Below are 21,699 nucleotides of genomic sequence, written 5' to 3'. Positions count from 1 at the left end.
ACTACCTTTTTGCATGTACACTGGGCATTGTTGCACACTATTATGGAAATATTTACAAATAGGTATGAATGGAAGGTATAGAAATGGTACGTCATTTGAGTGATGGAAGGAAAAATGTACCATATTCTTAGATCTTCATATTCAGTATTCATATTGAATAAATATAAGGTCATGGTGGCACATTATTCCTTTCATTTCTATACCAACACACTGCTGTTCTAGAGTCTCCCTATCCATTTTCTAACTATTTAAAAATATAGCTTGCATTCATATATGCATATATGAATTCAAGTTATGTATTTTTTTAAGCGTCTGATTTTTATCACTTTTGAGATTAATACGGAGGTAATCTGTGGGCTTGTCTTGCTTAACTCCTCTATCCTCCCACCCTAAAGGTAAATGTTGATGGGGGAAGATTTATACAGTGCTTCAGGTTCTATGGCACCAATTTATTTCTAACTGCTGTAACTTTTCTTTTATTAAGGATGTGAGTGACAAACTTAGTCTTCGGTTCCCTGGTTTGTATATATCTGGACAGAAAGACTTGCTTTTTAACTACAAGAAATTCTTTGTAAGCTTAATACATGGAATTATAACATCACTGATTATTTTCTTCATACCGTATGGAGCTTATCTTCAAACCATGGGGCAAGATGGAGAGGCACCTTCAGATTATCAATCATTTGCTGTCACTGCAGCCTCTTCTCTCATAGTTGCAGTCAATTTTCAGGCAAGTACATTTATCTTCATGATCTCCCCTGCAGCTCTGAAAGTGCATCTTTGTGAGAATAAATGCTTAATTATCATTCAGTTTAAAACTTTTTGCATATTGATAGTTTTGCTTGGTTATTATCTTCCCTTCTGGTATATTCACAGAATATTCTATATTGTATTAGTGTGACCCAAGTATCTGCATAACAGATAGTTTACAGATTATTCAATTACATACTTCTGACTTCTACATCATAAATTCATTGTGAGTTATCTGATTTACTTTCAGATGGGTTTGGATACCTCTTACTGGACTTTCGTTAATGCTTTCTCAATATTTGGGAGTATTGCACTTTATTTTGGTATCATGTTTGACCTTCACAGTGCTGGAATACATGTTCTCTTCCCATCTAGCTTTCAGTTTACAGGTCAGTGTTTTGTTATTTGTTTTGTATTCTTGCGTTCTACCTCAAATGGTTATGTAACTAGAGTAAACACAGTATAAAAATATCAGCTTATCAGATGTGATTTGATGCCGAGTAAGTAGAGGTGAATGTTAACTCACTTTAGAAAAACATTGCCTAGTTTATATGAGGTCAACATGTGTGTCTTACTCAAAATTGTTTTGTTGAAGTAGCTACCTGTGTTGTGCAGTGTAGGGTGTTGCGTACAATGGAGCAAAGTAAAAAGTGATCTGCAGCACAGAGTAAACGGAAACCTGTGATCCTATATTGAAGGCTGCTCTGTGGCTGCCAAGTTACTCCTGCACATCAGTGGGAGTAAGGTTCAAAGGTGAATGCTAAGTTGCCTACACACACAATTGTATTACATCTCATGACATTTGATGTTTCTTATAACTTTACCTATAATTTAAAAAAGAAAGTATGATTCTCAAGCAAATTTTTCTAGGCTTCTTAGCTGTGAAAAGGCTTGAAAATGTAACCCAACTGTACCCTAAAGGATCAAAAACTAGAAGCAAATAAAAAGAACTCCAAACTTTTTATTTCTAAAAAGGTCGCATGATTCTGGGTGGGGGGCTGACTCCAAATTTGTAAATGGTTTGGGTTGGTAATACTTTAAGTGCCTTATGTGCCTACTGAACATGCTTGAGATTACCTTTTTTTGCCCATTGTCCTTCACCCTCCCCATCTTTTTAATTTGTGATCTGGGAAAGTGAGTGGATGTGCAATGGGCTTTAGACTGATCTTCTCAAAGACTGTCAGGTGCCTAAACTTACTTGAAACCATCTCTCATTTGTGCATAACAAATTTCCTGCTGCATACTGCTTTCAGATGTGACGACATCCTTGTGCAAATTACTTTCAGTTCAATATCAAAATCAATCTGAGAAAAATCCTGGGTTGCTTCCTGTACAATATATTCATGCTCTTCATCCTCTGCTTTTTAAAAGTACTTCAGATTTTAGAATTTGTTCTACCTGGTTGCTTAAATTAAACATTAAGCTTTAACTGCTACAGTGCTTTCATATTAAATTAGCATTTACATTCTATGCTGTATGTATATTACAATGATCCTAGAGGTTTCTCTTAATCACAGTTTTTGCCCATTAAAAGTAATCAAAAAAATCACATGTGCCAGCCACATACTTGTTCTCACCCTAACTTATCCCTTAAAGAGTTTTATAAGTTAATACATTGAAAAGGAAATACAGACGTTGTTATAAATTTGTGGCACACTTTCTGGCTCTCTCCTTACCTCAATCTTTTTCTTGGTAGTGGCTTATTTTAGATTTTGATACCGTGGTATTCAAACACACTTGGAATACTTCAATTACACATTTCAGGGCAGGAAACATGAATTTAATTTGCTGTGCTGTATAAATTTAATTGAAAACAGATACAGACTAACTTTCACTCTTACTTCTCCCAGGGACTGCTCCAAATGCTCTAAGACAGCCATATCTCTGGTTGACAATACTTTTGTCAGTTGCAGTTTGTTTGCTTCCTGTTGTTGCACTAAGATTTTTGTCAATGACAATTTGGCCTTCAGAAAGTGATAAAGTAAGTAGAAAAAATTGGTAATTTGAACTGTATTTAGTTATATAAGTCAATAATATTCTTAATGTTCAGAAAATAAGTTAATTGGTAGTGACCTTTTGCCAAAAGCTGTGAATGGGTGACAGGGGATGGATCACTTGATGATTATCTGTTCTGTTCATTCCCTCTGGGGCACCTGGCATTGGCCACTGTTGGAAGACAGGATACTGGGCTAGATGGACCTTTGATCTGACACAGTATGGCCATTCTTATATTCTATAAGGAGAATTTCATTAGGACTGTGCATCTGGCTTCCTCATGAGCCTGAATACACCCTAAAATGACAACTTAGGGGTTCTCTAAAAGCCTCACCACACTAGCAGTTTGGGAACCTTGCTAGAGACGGGTGGTCTGGTGCTTTGCCACTGCAGTGGAGCAGGGAGTGTCAGTGCCTTGAGATGGTCTTCTCAATACTTTCCTGCTAAGCCTTCTCCAAGTCTGCTTCTGCCTCCTCCAAGTCTGCTTCTGCCTCTTTGTCTGATCTGCTGTTTTCCTCAGTAAGTGCTGGCCCACATGTCTCTCATTCTGCCACCTCTACCTCACCTGCTGACATTTCTCTCTTTTCCTTTCTTTAACTTCTTATTCTCTCCTCCTTCTTCTCTTTGTTCTGTGGGGTAGAAGAGTGAAGATCTTCTTTCCTCCCAAACAGTATGCCCCTTTCTCCGTATCTCTCAATGGTGGGGAGTGACTGAAAGAAAAGAGACACCACCCCCCGCCCCCGACTGACAGTAGGTGAGTCGGTAGGGAAAGTGGAAGATCAGACAACAGATCTCCGCCAAGAAAGCTGCACCAAGAAGGAGATAAAGCCCTATCACAGCAGTGGAGTCCATAGTGCAAATATCTCTTTTTGAGGGGCTTGATTTTGGTATCTCAGCTGGCTCTGCTCAAGCCAGATTGTTGAGCAATTCCAGATTGCTTCAGGTTTAACAGATAAAGCACAAAAATACCTAGTACCATTTGCGGTGGGTGATGCTGCTGAAGACATCCATGAACCTCACCCCCTCACGGATGAGGAAAAGAGAGACTACACAAAAGTGAAAGAGGCTTTGTCGGCCACTTCGTAGACAGACAGACAATTACATATGAAAGGGCCAAATTTAATAGGAGGTTCCAGGAACAAGGAGAAACAGCTGTGATTTTCATTACTGTATTTCATAGGCATGCTGAACATTGCAAATATAAAGCATTAAAAGAATAACAAATAGGAGACAGGATAGTTGTTGGCATAAAATAATTCAGTTTATCAGCACAGCTTCAGTAGACCCAAATGTCACACTAGCAAAACTGAGAATGCAAGAAACCATAAAGAAACAGCAATATAATTTATATGCTAGCAGCATATGGGAGACTGCATCAGACACTATTGATACAGTAAAGAGGAAAGACATAAATTAGAAAAATAAGAACAGGGCACAACTAGAGAGTGGGAGACTAAAGAAACTTAATAGGGGGGAAATTTGGAAAAGCTGTGGAAGATGCAGCAAGACACATACCACAGCTCTCAACAATGTCCAGCCAAAGAGACAATGTAGGAGATGCCAGAAAATGGGACTTCCTGCAATAACATGCAGGTCACTGGGAATCGCGGACACAATCCAAGAGGGAGTGTTATCAGAAAAGCCCGTAATTTTAGAGGCTATATTCTCAGTAGAATAGAGAACACCTTGGTACACAAGCATGCATCAAAATAGATTAAACCTTTAATTTAAAACCGATACTGGGGCAGCAGTCATTGCAATTCAGTACAAGAATAAAAATCATAAGCAATCCCGGAAAAGAGATCTGCAAAGATCAAATAAGATTCTACATGGAGCTAGTAACAATACATTGGATGTTTGTGGCCAGCTCCTTGGAAACCTGGAGAAAGGACAGAAAAGTCTTCCACAAATAATATATGTAATACAAAGACTGACAGCTCCCTCAACTGGGTTGCCAGCAATACAAAGACTACACCTAATAGAGAAACTGGAATGCACCAATGGCAAAAACGCAAGTGCAGGGGATGAGTACAGCAATCCACATGGTGGCCCAGTCTGAGTAGGCAAATTCAGACCTCAGCAGAGGGTTGCAAAGTATGTAACAAGGAAGAACAATCACTAGAACCATTACTGTCTACAATGTTACCTGGCAGACATTTGTAGCAGGTAGCAGCAGGTGGTTTGTATTTTTTTTTCCCCTGGAAAGGTCATATGTACGTTATTGTAGTCTATTACTTCTCCAGATATATTGACTTGATTATACTTACACAGACTTCCTCAGCACAGGTCATACAGAAACTGAAGTCAATATTTGCAAGACAACATTCTGAAACATTCCTAGAATTTGCATAGGATTTGGATTTTGAACATTGTAATAGTAGTCCACATTATACCCTGAGCAGCGGGGAGGTGGAGAGAGCATTTCAGATTTTAAAAGACTTCTGCAAAAATCAGTGGACCCATATAAAGCACCACAGGCATATCGGTCAGCACCGCTTGTGTCTGGACTGTTTCCAGGGCCGGCTCCAGGCACCAGCTCAACAAGCAGGTGCTTGGGGCGGCCAAGGGGAAGGGGTGGCACGTCGGGCTCTTTGGTGGCAATTTGGCAGCGGGTCCCTCAGCCCTCTCATAGGGAAGGACCTGCAGCCGAAGAAGAAAGTGGCGCGGTGGAGCAGCTGCCGAGCATGGCTTTTTTTTTTTTTGCTGCTTGGGGCAGCAAAAACCCTGGAGCCGGCCCTGACTATTTCCAGTAAAACTTCTAATGGGAAGATATCTACCTGTGGCTCCAATACAGCTTAAACTGAATTGGACATACCTGAAGGAATTTAGAAGATGGGATGCTGAAATAAAAATTTGGCAGCAACAATACTTCAATGTTCAGCACAGAACAAAAGCACTCTCTGAACTGAGACCAGGGAACACAGTGTGGCTCAAAATCTGTCAGAGTTTCAGAATTACTCTGAACTTGGTAAAAAGCAACCGAGAGTCGTGTGGCACCTTAAAGACTCACAGATGTATTGGAGCATAAGCTTTCTTGGGTGAATACCCACGAATTTCCATTACATGTGTCTGTCGAAGTGGGTATTCATCCATGAAAGCTTATGTTCCAATACGTCTGTTAGTCTTTAAGGTGTCATAGGACTCTTTGTTGCTTTGTATAGATCCAGACTAACACGGCTACCCCTCTGATTCTGAACTTGGTAGAAACTCCCAGATGTTACCTAATGGCAACTCCAAAAGGACTTCTCCAGGGGTCTCAGGTTCATTTTCAGTATTTCCCAACACAACACCAAGAGGATCTGGGACCTGCAGGTACCCTGTCAGGAACTGAGCCCCCTCCACAGGGAAACTCAGCAGAACTGAGAACACTGTCTGAAGACTGGTCAGACCCCATCAAAGACTTGATCTTTAAAATACTGCTCAGGACTATGTGAATGCAATTCGTAAGGGGACATACTAGTGTAAATAGTTTTAAGGAATTTGAAGTTTATTTTTAATTGTGTGTGTGTGTATATATACCAGAGGTGGCCAAACCGCGGCTTATGAGCAGCATGCTGTTCTTTTACAATTAGAGTGCGGCTCACGGAGCCCCCTCTATAGCTTCCCCTCCATTCTCCACCTACCAGACTGGGGGGGAGCTCGGGGCTTCTGTCCTGTGGCGGGGTGGTGGGGCCCAGCAGAGATGGGGGTCTTGGGGCTTTAGTCCTGTGGGGTGCACCTGCCAGAGATCAGGGCTTCAGCAGGAGAGGGGCTGAATCCCCAGCAGGCATGCCCCATAGGGCTGAAGCCCTCAGACCTTCCTCCCCACAGTGCAGAAGCCCCTGGCCCCACCACCCTGCTTCAAGGCAGAAGCCCCACTCTGACTGGCATGCCACAGCTCTTGGACTTCTGAAGATTGTTGTAAGCGGCTCAGATGGTCAGTAAGTTTGGCCACCCCGGTATACAAGTTGATTGATAATTGAAGTTTTAATTTTTTATTAGAAAAGCGGATGTGAAGTAGCCATAGAGTTCCTGGTCCTCAACAGTTACCAGAGAGGACCAGGATGTGTTGCAGTGGGGAGCTTAATAAATATGGGAACTTCTTGGTCAGGGAGTTATCTAGTTGCTGCTTAAAGCATGACTTTGTATCTGTCTTCATACTAAAGTGTTGATACCCATATCTGATCTAAGGAAGCCTATTCTAGCATCCCCATCACATCCAGAGCCAGCAGAATGAGGTGTGGGCAGTTTCCAGGCAAACTAAATACTTTCTGGTAATTGGGCTAGGTGGGAGTGATATGAGGGGGGTGTGTGGGTGGGGGGGGGGTGTGGGTGTGTGAGAGGTGTGGGGGAGGGGGTTTGAGACTCTTCATTGTTAACATTGGATTGTCTGCAGAATTTTATATATATTTTTATTTAATCATGATCTTAAGTATTTTAGTGCTGAGCCCATCCATAGGTGTGAAACTTTCTAAATACTCCTTATCTGAATAGCAGTATCCTCACATTCTGCCAGGGCAAGACACATGTCTGGCCACAACTGTTAAAACAGGCTTTCATATATTTGTCTTCCCTATACTTAGCCACTGCTATGTGTTCAGATTGCAAACCGAATACAAAAACCCTCCCAGGCTCACTTTGGATAAAAAAAAAAAACTGCCATTTTTGGCTTCAGACTATATTATAGTTTTATTTGTATTTACCACTTTAAGTTTGTGACAAGTGGCAGCAGTGGTTTATTTTTGGGTTTGTGTGTGTTTGTTTTTACCTAGAACTGGCAAGAAAGCCCCACCTGAGATAACGGTTGTGATTATTAAAATTCTATTGTCTTTTAGATTTTATTTTTAAAGCTATTGCCATCTGTAAACAAGAAAATAGGTTGAGATACAAATATCAAATTTTTCATTTTGTTTACTACACAACATGCCCACTCTAGCTTGGAATGCCTTAAGAAGTTAATAAAAATGCAAAATAAAATAATTAAAAAACACTTTTTTTTTTTAACATATGCTTCTGGTTTTAACTCAGGTAAATTTTAACAAGAAAAAACCTTTTATAAAACTTGTAACACTTTAAAGTTATCATCATGTTGTTCCCAAGATGTTAAGTACAAATGAACACCTATTTGCCCTCTAAATTAACCTGTTACAAATTTTCCTTTCATAAAGATTCAGAAGAACCGTAAGAAATACAAGGCTGAAGAACAGTGGAAGCGAAGGCAGAGCACTTTTCGTCGAGGGATATCAAGCCGTCGTTCTGCTTATGCTTTCTCACATCAACGGGGATATGCTGATCTTATTGCTTCTGGACGTAACATACGTAAAAAACGAGCACCTTTAGATGCCGTGCTACGCCACAAGGTGGCCGAAGGTAGACAAGTTGGTGAAACCAGCTGATGATTGTCTAAGATTTAAGTTCTAGAAGACAGGCTTTTTAGCAAAATGATTGCACAAAGAATATTTTTTATGGAAGACTCAGGATTTTTTTAAAAAACAGATGACATGAGGCTATGAAGACTTCACAATTTTCTTACAAAATTGCTTGGTTTGGGACTATTGAAAAAATAGAAAAACCAAGAGGTGATTTTTTTTTTTGTTGGTTTGTTTTTAAATAAATCCTAATCCTTGTGCAAATATAATGTGAAACTGAAGGATATATAAAATTCTAGGGTCTAAAAACCCAGAGTTTTAATTTTTTTAAATGATACTTGGAACTGCTAAATTTTATCCTTTTTAAAAAAAATTAGAATCATGAAATAAAATTGCAGCACACATTTCATACCTTACTTTAAAGATGAACAGCTGAGAAGCAATCAAACTGTATGTGCCACTTTGTTAAACAATTTTATTTATACAATGGTAAAGGTGAATTAGATAACTAATGTTTTTCTTCCTTTGGGGGAGCCATGCCATCTGACCTTTTATACAGTTAAATTAGGCTCCATGGTGGTATGTTGTAGTCACTCACATACTTGGAACAGATGAACACATTTTAGTGAAAATACAATCACAGTTGTAGGTGTGGTTACAGTCCATTCCTGTTTACTAAATGGTTAAGTCTATTGCACTTTTTTCACTCTTAATGGTTCCATCACTGGCTTGGTTTATTCTTTAAATAACTTCTCTGTGTCTCAGGAGGAGAGTGATCTGGAAAACAGTGAAGACCTCATAGGATTTTTTGAAACACTTCCCTGAAATATTTTTATCTACCTTCTTGTACAGTATTTTATGAAGTTATTTGGTTATTGGAAAACTGCCTTTTGAATTGACAGATGTGATTGTTCATTTCAGTTGAATTTCATAATGCAACAATTTGTAAGAATAGATAAGGAAGAACAGTCCACTTTTAAGTTGAACATACTTCATCTGGTAATTGTTCAATAGTGTCCTCTAATTGGGGGCGGGGGGGTGTAAGGGGAGAGAAAGTCTCTCCGGTTTTTTTTTTTGTACATATTACACTCACACACACTCTCTCTTTCTCTCTCTCTCACTCACCTAGTTTCCTCAACTTAGGATGTATAAATGTTTCACATTTTTTTTTATATAATACTGACTTACACCGGCATTAATAACTGTTCCAATGTTATTTAATAGGGCATAAACCCAATGTGTACAGTTAATCTTTTAGATATAGGCAAAGAAGTGTACATTTCATAATTTTAATGGAGCAAATGCAAGAAAGTTTACAGTTTTTCTTTTAATAAGTAAATGGATGGGAGCAGTATAGTTAATTTTAAAGAAAAGGAAGTGTATAATTTCAATTTCTCTCATTGAGAGATGTGGGAATGGTTGACAATAAAAGTGTCAGTCTTCTAAATTGGGTGCAATATTAATTTTAATATGCAAATTGATATTGATATATTCTATTTACATGTAAGTGAGGCTTAATATGTAACATATTTTGTTTATAGATAATAAATGCTTTCATAAAATATCTTAAATTTTTAATCTTTTGACCAATGTGGAAAACAAAGTGGTTTTTACCATTTTTATGTTTTATTTGAATGATTATTAAACAATTTTGCGTAAATGAGGTTGATGCTGCTTGTAAATCAGTGTGAATTATTGGATTGAGGAGTTGCCTGTATAATAATATACAAACAAAATATTTGTTAGCTGTTGGGAGAAAACATCTGAGATATTTCTTGGCCTATCAAAGGCTGAAAGTCAAACAGCTAGCCACCTAGAGGTTCAAAATGCCTCTTAAGAAAAGATAGCACTGATCAAAAGAGAGGAAAGATGTTATGTTTTGGGCTTGGCAATTGGTCAGAGCTGGGCCCAGCAGAGCCCTCAGGGAGCAGCCACTGGCACACAGCTCCAGACCAGTAGGTGGCCTGCTGAGGTGAGTCACAGGGTGGAGGTGGCGCTCCCTTCTTGGACCCCGCTGTTCATAGCTGACTACAGACCTCCTGTCCCTTGCCCCTCCCCACTCCCAAATAGAAGCCTCAGGGTTTCCATCCCTGGCCTGGAGCCCTGAGAACTTCCCCCGCCCTGCTGGGCTCTGGCCTGGAGTTGTTCTAGCATGTTGAGGCAGGGCTCAGAAAGAAAAAGGTTTAGAACCCCTGCTTTAAGCCATACTGGCTTGGGATGTGATTTTGTCTGATCTCACACACGTGGCAGTGTCAGCCTGGAGAGAGACCTCCATGGAAACACAAGCTGTTGCAGGAAGTGGTGCTAATTTCATCAGATGACATTCTTCTTTCAAGTCATTGAACACATGACTTAATATGGTACTAAGAGACCACTTCTGCTGGAATTACTGTCTTTCAGATGAGACCTAGTCCCTGTTCATTTGAAAAACTCATGGTACTGACAAGTAATAATTTGGTCAAGTACACTCTGCCTACCTGAATTCTCCTGGAAGCTTCAGTTGGGTACAGTATTCACAGCATGCCATGAGTGGTTGGGTACAGTTGCTATGTACTGTGTGATGCCTCTTGTAAACTACTTTTTGAGAGAGCTGCAATGCAGTGGTGGGTTTATGGATTCCGGTGTCATACAGTTGCACAAGTCTCTGGGATTGTGGAGAACTGATGACAGCCTGATATATCAGTTGCCTGATGGGACTCCATAAACTGCTATTCTCTGCTGGTTATTCAGTGCCCCCCTGAACCTGATGATATTCTCACAGGTCATCATAGTATGTAAATTGTCTGTGACAGATGACATGGGCAGGCAGATTGGCAGAGTGCTTATGACAGTCTTGTGCTGAATCAGATTAACAGTGATACAAAGAATCCTTAAAATCTCATGGCTGTGCTGAAGACTTTCTTCACCACCACCTTGCTTAGCTGAACTGTGCAAAACGTCTGTTAGTCTATAAGGTGCCACAGGATTCTTTGCTGTTTAAAATGGTTAACAGCTTGGTAAATTAGAACCGTTTGCTTAACAATTGCTCGCTATAAAATACTCTCAACATTTTTGCAGAAAAGACTGTTCAGATCTGAACTGTCTGTAGCTGTGGGGGACTTTTTTAAGCTAGCAATGTTTGCTGAGTGGCTGGGCGGCATGTGCACTACAATTTATTCGTTGAAAACTAGAAGACAGTTACGGAGGCCACTTCAATGGAGGCTTGTCAGTGCTCCTGTGAAGAAAGGCTAGATGTCAGACTCTTAAGTGCCTGTACTAAGGCTTTTTTTTTTTTTTAAACTTCCCATTGTTAGCACTGGTTAATCTCTAGGCACGTTAGCAACTTTAGGAGCCCTCATGGGACTGTGTGTTTCCTCTGTCATCTTGCTGCTCTCAAACTAGTTGAATTGGCATAGTGCATAAAACACCAGTGTCATCCAGCAAGGCCTCTCAAAATTGCTGATATGGATGGAGCTGAAACAGTCGGCAATAGTGAGAATTATTAATTGTCTAGTGTAAACAGGCCTTAGAAAAGCAATTTAGTTCTCTGTTCAAGAAACATCCTCAGTTATTGCCCGGTCTGAAATCCCTCACTTCTGGGAATGACTGTTGATAAGACCACAGCCAAGCAATTCCAGAGATATTTGCCTTCCTCTGGCCTCCTTCAGCCCTATCAGATTTTAGGCTGGAACCATCTGGATTGTTACAGATCCTCTGGTCAAGGATGTAGTCTCCATTTTGACTCATGCTGTTGACCATGGTGATGTTTTATGCACCTAGGGTCTTTTATCAATATCAATAGATGGAATTGCTTTGAGTGTCTTTCTCCCTTCCTTCCTGAGAAACTACAGCGTCGGCTTGTCAAAGTGCTTTTTTTACGCCACAAATTCTCTATGTAGTTCCACAACACTAACAAAACAATTGCTATGTTGAGTGAGTTAAGGGGTGTGTGTTGTGTTTAATGGGTTAATTAAGGTAGGGGTGTGTGTGTGTGTATCTCTGTCAGTAGGAGGGGATGCCCTTGGTATGCTAAGCCCTCTTCAGACACTGCTAGTTCACTAACACAGAAGATTGGGGTATGGATCTTGTGCAAGCAAGATGAGCCGCAAGCCAGGAAAGGCTGAACTAATGATCAGAGGATGGTGGAAAGAACTGATAAAAATGGCAGATATTCCACTGCCACATAATGGGGTTTGCTCACAGTTTGTTCTTATGGTCTGATTATCCAGAAGAAACAGAGATCCAAGGTGAAGCTAATGACAGGAGTGCTTTTATTCCTCCGTTCGTGGCAAGTTTTAGTTTTTATATTTATGTATGATATTGCAGTAAAACCAGTCATGGGCCAGGAACCCCAGAGGACTTAGCATCGTACAAATTCACAACAAAAAACAGCCCCTGCACCAAAGAGCTCACAATTTATTTACAAGACAACAGGTAGGTTCCATGGTCAGCTAGGGGGTCATGTCCATATCTTTCATTTAGGGAACGGGGGTAAAAATCTGTCTGGGGATTGGTCCTGCTTTGAGCAGGGGGTTGGACTAGATGACCTCCTGAGGTCCCTTCCAACCCTGATATTCTATGATTCTAAATGGCCCCCTCAAGAACTGAGCTCACAACCCTGGGTTTAGCAGGCCAATGCTCAAACCACTGAGCTAGCCCTCCCCTCTATCATATTATCCTTTTGACCTCGTCTTTAGGCTGGATCTGCCTGTTCCTTGTTATCTCTATGGGATGTGTTCGTACCAGACTGTTCTGGTGCCATCCTGGCACACGTTCTTTTAGCAGCCTTCCTCTTGCCAACTTCTGTGAGCAGGGCCTGCCTCTGGCTCATGGCCTAACTCTGCTTTATGTTAGCAATGTTTTGCAATGTCTTTGTTAGCAATGTCATTACTTCAGTTCAGGCTTCAGGCCTCATACCGGGCCTCTGATACCAAGGGTTTGTCTCAGGGCCTCATCTTACTACATTCATCATAAAGGTTTGTTTTGTTTTGTTTTGACCCACATCTTTTACAAGTTACCTTTAGAGGTTGCTCAGTTTTTGCCAATTTAAGTGGCTTCTTGCCTGGAGCCAGCTGGGGCCAGTCCTAATTTCTTAAAGCAGATTGTGAGCGCACTCCTCTTTTTTTTATGGAGATGTGGCTATTCCACGTACTTTCACGTTAATGATTGGTAGACACGTGACACTTAGTCACTTCAGATTTTAAAGAGGTATGATACTCTTGTATTCTTTATTGCATATAGAAAAACTCTAGCGATAAAACTCTGACTTCAGTAGGGCCAGGATTTCACCAAATGTTTAATAGTGATGTGGGTAAAGAACTGAGATGAGCTAAGACTTATTCTAGGGTAGAGTTCCTCTCACTTCTGGTAGACCCTGTTTCTCCCATGTAATTTTTGTAATCTTTGTTCAAGAAGGAAAGAGATGATACATCTACCACAGAACTGTGCTGAGTGGTTTATTTTGGCACACATTTTCCAAACTGGTCTGAATCTATCTAGCAGAATTTAGATTAGATTTACAGGTAAAATGTGTATGTATTCTTCACGAGCAGTTTCTCTTATAAATTTTGCTAGCAAGCATTTACTTGTATTTGTTGTAAGTCAGCTGTTTGATTTGGTGATTCATTATTACTGTGATTCATTAGTGTGACTATGCTATGATAGCCATATTATCTTTTGTCAGAGGACGGAGGGCCAATAAATGCCAAGATTTTCCAGCCCTGTCTTCTCAAGTCCCCAGCAAACAAACTATCTTTATGAACAAGAAGAATCACACACTACCACCAACAGAGTATGTACCAATTATGGCACATTATTAATTTGCAGTAGAACCTACTATGTGCACAGCCAGACTCTCCAGACTTTCCAGACTCTTAAGGACATTCCCTGTTCTGAGGATCTCACAACCTAATGAGAGAGGTCATACATTTACAGGGATAACTGTAAAAGGAATCTAATGCGTGGAGTTGAAGCAGTCTGCTAACGACAGAGCTGACAAGGTCAAGCACCATATTGCAGGGATGAAAAGACTCTAGGGAAGCTATTTTAAATGACTGTTCAAAAGACAAAATTATTGTTACATTGGAGTGGTCTCTTATGTCGGGAGGTTGCTTAACAAAGATAGTAGCACAGGTTTCATGGCACATCTGTCTGATGGAATTTCATCAAGATAACTTTCTTGTTCTGCAGTGTCTACATTTATGGGCATGCTTGAGTGCAACATACCCATCAACATGCAAAGTCTAGGTGGATTTTAATCTTGGACAGAAATCTTGTAATGTTATTGAAGTGTTGAATTCACAAGGAGCTTGTTCAGTCAATTTATTACCTGTAAACCTAAACCTGGGTATCTTTGAGACAAAGGCAGAAAGCATGCCAAGAAATGTTCATTAGGATGATCTTGTGTAAAAAAGCAAGCAAAAAAACCTCTTTAAAAAAAAGTAGCTTAGACAAAAATGACTCAGTTGAGGCTTCTAAATAAAGAAATGTTTAATAAATAAGAACAAAGAGGGGGAGATTTGCAGGGCTATGAGTTCTCCTCCCCACCCCTTGCAATTTTAAAATTGGTCCCAAGAGCCCTGGAGAAAGAAGCCCAAGCCAACCAGGAGGGCTCTGATGAGTTCTGACCTCCTCCCTCCCAGGGAGAATGGGATCCAGTGGGGGAGGATTTTGAGGCTTCAAGCCTTGAGAACGGCAAGCTGTAAAAGGCTCCACCAAAGCTGCAGCAGAGTTCTATGCGCCCAAATCATGCAAAAAGTTTAAATCTAAAAAGCACAAACATTTTCCAGATGAGTCCTCTGACGACGACTCCTCCACTGAGGAAGGCAAGCTTGTCTGGCTCTGAAACCTGCGCAGGATCCTGAAAGGAACAAGCCTGATAAGGACAAGTGTGACCTCAGGATCTACGAGACAAGGTGGGTGAGGTAATATCTTTTATTGGACCAACTTCTGTTGGTGAGAGAGACCAACTTTCGAGCTACACAGGGTTCTTCCTCAGGTGTGGGAATGGTACTCCGAGTGTCACAGCTAAATATAAGATCGAACTGACAGTTTAGTAGAGTTAACATGTATTCTAAGGGACCCTTCAAGGTGAAGTGGCCCATTAACACCCCTGGACAAAAAGTGTGGGGGGGAGGAGCGGAGGGTTGTTGTAGTAAGTCATAAATCCATTGTCTTTATTAAGGCCATAATTTTTACTAGTTTAGTAAAAACTGCTTAGGCTGGGAATGGTAAATATTGTGTAGTTGCTGGAAATAACCACTTTCGGTATAGATACAAACACTGTTATTCTGATTGACCAATGTTTTGTTTCACATCAAAATTCCCTGCGGTGATAAATGGAAAGATTTCACATCCTATACCCATTTTTGTAATGTGGCTGAATTCAGATTACGGGAGGATGCCCTTAAACCTGCATCTTAACAGCCAGGAATAGGAAATTCGGAAGTTAACTAGCCCCTGCTGGTGGAAATAAGTGTACAATGTGGAATTACATTCATGGTGAAGATGGATAATTACCAAAGCTTTTAATGACAATGTAATCATGGTAATGGTCATTTTAATTCTGCACTGTCAAGTTTATTAGTGGTACAAAATATTGCAGAATTGTAGATGTATTTTTAAAATGCTTAATGTAGTAAATCCCACATAGTCAGGTTTTAAGGTGGAGAATGTAGGATAAGTATAAAATTAAAGAATTAAAGTTAGCTTAAGTTTAGTTAAGGAAATATGTGTTGTGTTGTAATGAAAGGCCTGACGAGCAAGTAGAAGGAAGGCCTTGAAAATAATAAGTGATAAGGACAGAAAGAATAAAGCAGGAAGAATGTCTGATTCAAAGAATAACAAAATAATGGGAAGTTTCTAAAAAGAGCCTCTGACCAATAGGGGTGACTGCAAATGAAGAGAATCTGTCTTAAAAGCCAACACGGCCCTTCTCCAGCCCACACACCGATGTTAAAGCCTATGTGAGCCCAGGTGCAATAGGAACACTGTTGAACAGCAACTGCATACAGTATCATCTGGCTGGTGGATTTTTTAAAAAAATTATGGTTAAATTAGTGTTTGGTAATTTCCCATATCAATTTTAAAATATTAAACATTCCAACAAATAGTATCTAGGTCTGTCAAAAAGAGCCCAGATCAAGGAAGCAGTTTCAAAATGATTATTTCTGGTGGCTAAAACTTTACAAATAAAATGTACTACCTTTGAAAAATGAATGTAATAAGTATACAGAACAACTAAAAGTTGAAAAACACAAACAATCCCCAGCCCCTTCCAAAAAAACCCAAACTAAACGCAAAAAAATACTGAAAGGTCAGGGGAAAAACAATGTTAACTTTCTGCATAAATCTAAAGTAGAAAGCAGCCTTCCTGCAAGGCCTGTATTTAGTAAGTACAGTTTTGCAAGCTAAGTGTACTAAAGTTAAAAAATAAAAGCAAAAACCCTAAGTTTAGAACTGCCACAAATTTGGCTAAAAGTATCAGTTAATTTTTAATTTAATTTTTAAAAGTTAAGGAGTTGAAAAAGCTTTTGCACAAATTAACACCGCAAAATATGAAGAAAATTGAACAGTTGGGAGGGAGTGTAAAAATGTTAAAAATAAAAATGTTTAAAAAAATGAATGTTAAAGAGGAGAATGCTTGGTTTAATAATAAAACATAGTTATGGCAGTATAACTCAGTGCAAAAGGAAGCTCAGATGGTGACAACTACCAACACTATATGCTTTTTTTTTTCTCCCCTGAAAAGCCTTTACAGCCATTCAGAAGGAAATGAGCTCTTCCCAGAAAATGTGTCCGTAAATAATAAATTGTGCTAACTGCTGCAGGCAGCATGACAATCTGGTTTAAATTATTAAACTATAAATAATTTAATCAAAATCTCTTTAAAAAAATACATGGGGATTTCTATATGGTATTACTACTTCCAATACTTGTAAAAATGTAACCATGATACAATTAGAAAAATGAAGAGCAATTTTATTATATAGTTCTAATATTTTTAGTAATATTTATTTTATATTAAAGTGAAATAGAATTTTTGATGGGATTTTAATGGTTGGAGGTTTTGTTCTGATTTTGAATTATTTAAAGTAGTTAAATTATTAACTGTAAATAATTAGTTAAAAGAAATAATTTGGATGGCACATTTGAATAGCGTTTCAGTGACTGGGATTCACTTATATTTACTGATTTTTTTTTGTATGTTTTTGTTGGTGTTGTTGTTTTTTGTTTTGTTTTGCTCTTAAAGTACTCAGCTATTTAAAAAAGAAAACCAAACCTACAGTGGCTCCTTTTTTGAGCCCTTATAGGATTTTAGTTCACATTTTTTTAACCCCTTTTACTGTATAAGCTCCATGTTTTATAGGAATGCATACTTTTATATAGTTTAATTTTTACTTTTTACGTTATATTATTACATTAGGTGCTGTACAAACAGAACAAAGAGACAGTCTCACTAGTTATTCCCCTTGTCCGTGCCCCAAAGACCTTATGCTCATAAATTATTTTCTATCATATTAAATTACAGATTGAGTTCCCAGTAATAATTTCCATGTAGAAATTATGCATATTAGGAAATCATTCTTTTCAGATTCTCATTCCTGAAGAATAAGCATAAAACAGGTGGATACTCAAACAGGGGTGATTAGATTTCAATTTTACTTTAGCTCACAAGCCCCCTTGCACAAATGACATGTTGAGGTTTTCTTTGCTAGAGAAATAACTTGTGTTTAGCTGATTATTTTCTCTAGAATGACTCTCAATACACATATGCCTAAAGACAAAACTTCCTCAATTATGTCTTGGGTTATGCTAGGTACCTTTTGGCTGATCTTAATGCTAACCTTGACTCGGACTGAATTGTGTCAGCTTCTTGTGTTACTGCCCATGGGCATGGAGTTCACCACCCATGGCTCATAGTGGCTGGAAGCACAGATAGGTGAGCTGTGAACCGCTTTCCTGGTGACCAACTCCTCTGGGCAGGTGATCAGTGAACTATTCCTGGTTCATCCATTCTAGACCTATAATAGCTGATCCATCGATAACAGATCTAGAACTAAACTCAACAAACATCTGGAGGGTGTCCTCTGAGTGGGTTGTCAGCTAATCAGCAGCCAGTATGAAGGTGCTATTTGTTTGCCTTTTGGACAGACAGCAGCACTGCAGGACCTCAGCTCTCCCGGGAGAAACTAAAAGGCGTACAAGACAATTTCAGAGGGAGTTGTGTACTCGCCAAACCAGTGACCAATGCTTGGAGAAAATGAAGGGTCCAAAAAGGGGGCTCCAAAGTCTATAATCACTACTTAAGTGTCCATCTCCTCACAGAATTGGTTGTATTATGAAAGACTGTCCCATCACAAGGCCTCAATAGCTAATAGACACTGACATGGTGATATTACTGAGGGACAAGTTGTTGCATCTGAGAACGATGGGCCCAGGCCAGTGCCTCTAAGACCAGAGTCTCCAATATACTGGGGGCTGAAAAATGTTATCGCCTTTCGGAGCCTCATCTTCAACTGATTAGTTTGTTGTCAGTAGTGTCTAATGTTGTATTATCTTTTGTATCCCAATTGCTGGAACTATTGATCCTTCTGTGTTATACATAGGGCCTTACCAAATTCACGACCATGAAAAACACGTCACGGACCACAAAATCAGGTCTTTTGTGTGCTTTTCCCCTATACTATACAGATTTCATGGGGAAAAGCAAAATTTCTCTAATTGGGGGTCCTGACCCAAAAGGGAGTTGCAGTGGGGGGGGGGGGCAAAGTATTGCCAGGCTTACTTCTGCTCTGCCTTCAGAGATGAGCAGCGGGAGAGCTGAGGCTGTTGGCCGGAGGCCCAGTTCTGATGGCAGTGCCCTGCCAGCAGCAGCACAGAAGGGTAGCAGTACCCTAGGATAGGGCCCTAGTTATATATAACAAATTGGATATTTTAGTGGTACTATAGAATGGATGTGACAACTTAGTAAGAAACTAAGATTCAAATTCTGTTCCTAGCGTGGACTATTTAGAAAAGCTGGACGAGCACAAGTCCGTGGGGTCAGATGCGCTGCATCTGAGGGTGCTAACAGAGTTAGCGGATGTGATTGCACAGCCATTGGCCATTATCTTTGAACACTCATGGCGATAGGGGAGGTCCCAGATGACTGGAAAAAGGCTAATGTAGTGCCCATCTTTAAAAAAGGGAAGGAGGATCCGGAGAACTACAGGCCAGTCAGCCTCACCTCAGTCCCTGGGAAAATCATGGAGCAGGTCCTCAGGGAATCGATTCTGATGCACTTAGAGGAGAGGAAAGTGATCAGGAACAGTCAGCATGGATTCACCAGGCAAATCATGCCTGATTAACCTAATTGCCTTCTATGAGGAGATAACTGGCTCTGTGGATGAGGGGAAAGCAATGGACATGTTATTCCTTGACTTTAGCAAAGCTTTTGATACGGTCTCCCACAGTATTCTTGCCAGCAAGTTAAAGAAGTATGGGCTGGATGAATGGACTATAAGGTGGACAGAAAGCTGGCTAGATCATCAGGCTCAATGGATAATAATCAATGGCTCCATGTCTAGTTGGCAGCCGGTATCAAGTGGAGTGCCCCAAGGGTCGGTCCAGGGGCTGGTTTTGTTCAGTATCTTCATTAATGATCTGGAGGATGGTGTGGATTGCACCCTCAGCAAGTTTGCAGATGACACTAAACTGGGAGGAGTGGTAGATACGCTGGCGGGTAGGAATAGGATACAGAGGGACCTAGACAAATTAGAGGACTGGGCTAAAAGAAATCTGATGAGGTTCAACAAGGACAAGTGCAGAGTCCTGCACTTAGGACAGAAGAATCCCATGCACTGCTATAGACGAGGGACCGAGTGGCTAGGCTGCAGTTCTGCAGAAATGGAGCTAGGGGTTACAGTAGATGAGAAGCTGGATATGAGTTGACAGTGTGCCCTTGTTGCCAAGAAGGCTAACAGCATTTTGGGCTGTATAAGTAGGGGCATTGCCAGCACATCGAGGAACATGATCATTCCCCTCTATTCAGCACTGGTGAGGCCTCATCTGGAATAGTGTCCAGTTTTGGGCCCCACACTACAAGAAGGATGTGGAAAAATTGGAAAGAGTCCAGCAGAGGGCAACAACAATGATTAGGGGGCTGGAGCACATGACATATGAGGCGAGACTGAGGGAACTGGGATTGTTTAGTCTGCAGAAGAGAAGAATGAGGAAGGATTTGATAGCTGCTTTCAACTACCTGAAAGGGGGTTCCAAAGCGGATGGAGCTAGACTGTTCTCGGTGGTAGCAGATGACAGAACAAGGAGTAATGGTCTCAAGTTGCAGTGGGGTAGATTTAGGTTGGATATTAGGAAAAACTTTTTCACTATGAAGGTGGTGAAGCACTGGAATGGGTTACCTAGGGAGGTGGTGAAATCTCCTTCCTTAGAGGTTTTTAAAGTCAGGCTTGACAAAGCCCTGCCTGGGATGATTTAGTTGGGGATTGGTCCTGCTTTGACTAGGGGATTGGACTAGATGACCTCCTGAGGTCGCTTTCAACCCTGATATTCTATGATAATGTCTATTACGGAGTAGTACTCTGATTATCTGCAACCTGTTCATCTGACTTCTTGTATCTTAGTATGTATTGGTGCATGGGATGATGTAAGGTCAGTGCCTGATCCTGATCTTTCCATTCGGAAACTGAAACGAAGGAAAAATGCAGGATCCTGCTTTATTAAATAGAATGTATAGTTGTGAGCACAACTCAAAATGGCTCCATGATGTGCATCAGTTTGTTTGTTTTTTAAATATATTCTAAGTTCCATAGTCATGGAAATTCATTTGTGTTTGATCCTATAAACACTATTTAAATCCCTCCTGCAGCCTCACTTCACGGCTACCCCTCTGATACTTCTTCCCCTGTGCCCTGTCTATTTGAATCCATCAGTACTACTCACTATCTGAATAAAGAGGTTGGAAGTTGGCATATGCAGTGTGCATCTTTGACCAAGTGTGTAAACTCTAGTCAGGGGTGGGAAATGTTTTGTGTTGTACCACTTTATCATTTTGCAATGGTAAATGTAATAAGAACAATATTAATATACTCTACCCTAAAATGACTTCTGCTTTCTCTGCTGCAGCATGTACTTCAGTTTGTAATAACTTTTCAATACTATACAAGTGGTTGACAGTGCACTCCTTCAGTTGTGCTGCAGTGCAGCTTCTGGCTTACATGCACACAGCATGGGATGATGGGCTTCTAATGCAGCATGACTGTAATAAACATTTCATGGCAAAAATGAGAAGTTACAGCTCAGAATAAAATTAAAAACCTCAAGTAGGGTTGCACTATTAAGAATGAAACAATGAAAATATAATAGGAAACAGGAAAGTAACAGCAGAGGTGAAAGGGTGTCTATGGTTATTTAAACGTCTATCAACCTCTCTGGAAACGAGACGATTTTTATTATTTCCTCATTAAGCTATTTTGTCATGTGCAATTTATTACGGGTAGGATGCTAACACTAATCAGCATCTGTATTTGTGAAACAGCCCAGCAAGCAGAGCTATATCCACAACCCTTAGGGGAGGAGATGGGTCTGGATTACTTTAAGGGTCACTCATCCCCTTTCCTCACCACTT

At 40.2% G+C, this 21,699-nt stretch overlaps 1 protein-coding gene and 1 long non-coding RNA gene across 4 annotated transcripts in view; one reads left to right on the top strand and one right to left on the bottom strand.

The window, feature by feature from the left end:
• ATP8B1 (ATPase phospholipid transporting 8B1) overlaps positions 1–9,682 on the top strand; it is a 119,612-nt gene extending 109,930 nt beyond the window's left edge. For all 3 annotated transcript variants that reach the window (XM_039544811.1, XM_039544809.1, XM_039544810.1), the window contains 4 exons: positions 485–730; positions 1,001–1,139; positions 2,601–2,731; positions 7,893–9,682. In XM_039544811.1, coding sequence (XP_039400745.1) covers positions 485–730; positions 1,001–1,139; positions 2,601–2,731; positions 7,893–8,120 — 744 coding nt within the window. In that variant the 3' untranslated portion in view covers positions 8,121–9,682. The remainder of the gene's footprint in view (positions 1–484; positions 731–1,000; positions 1,140–2,600; positions 2,732–7,892) is intronic.
• Positions 8,817–21,311, bottom strand: LOC120408178. Its single transcript, XR_005600485.1, has 3 exons — positions 21,167–21,311; positions 14,852–14,931; positions 8,817–8,870 (listed from the first exon to the last, which is right to left on the bottom strand). It is a non-coding gene; the product is annotated as an uncharacterized LOC120408178 (long non-coding RNA).
• Positions 21,312–21,699: the final 388 nt, after the last annotated feature.

The sequence above is a fragment of the Mauremys reevesii genome, linkage group 6 (assembly GCF_016161935.1).
Source record: "Mauremys reevesii isolate NIE-2019 linkage group 6, ASM1616193v1, whole genome shotgun sequence".
Lineage (NCBI taxonomy): Eukaryota > Metazoa > Chordata > Testudines > Geoemydidae > Mauremys > Mauremys reevesii.
This window is presented reverse-complemented; position numbering and strand designations above follow the sequence as displayed.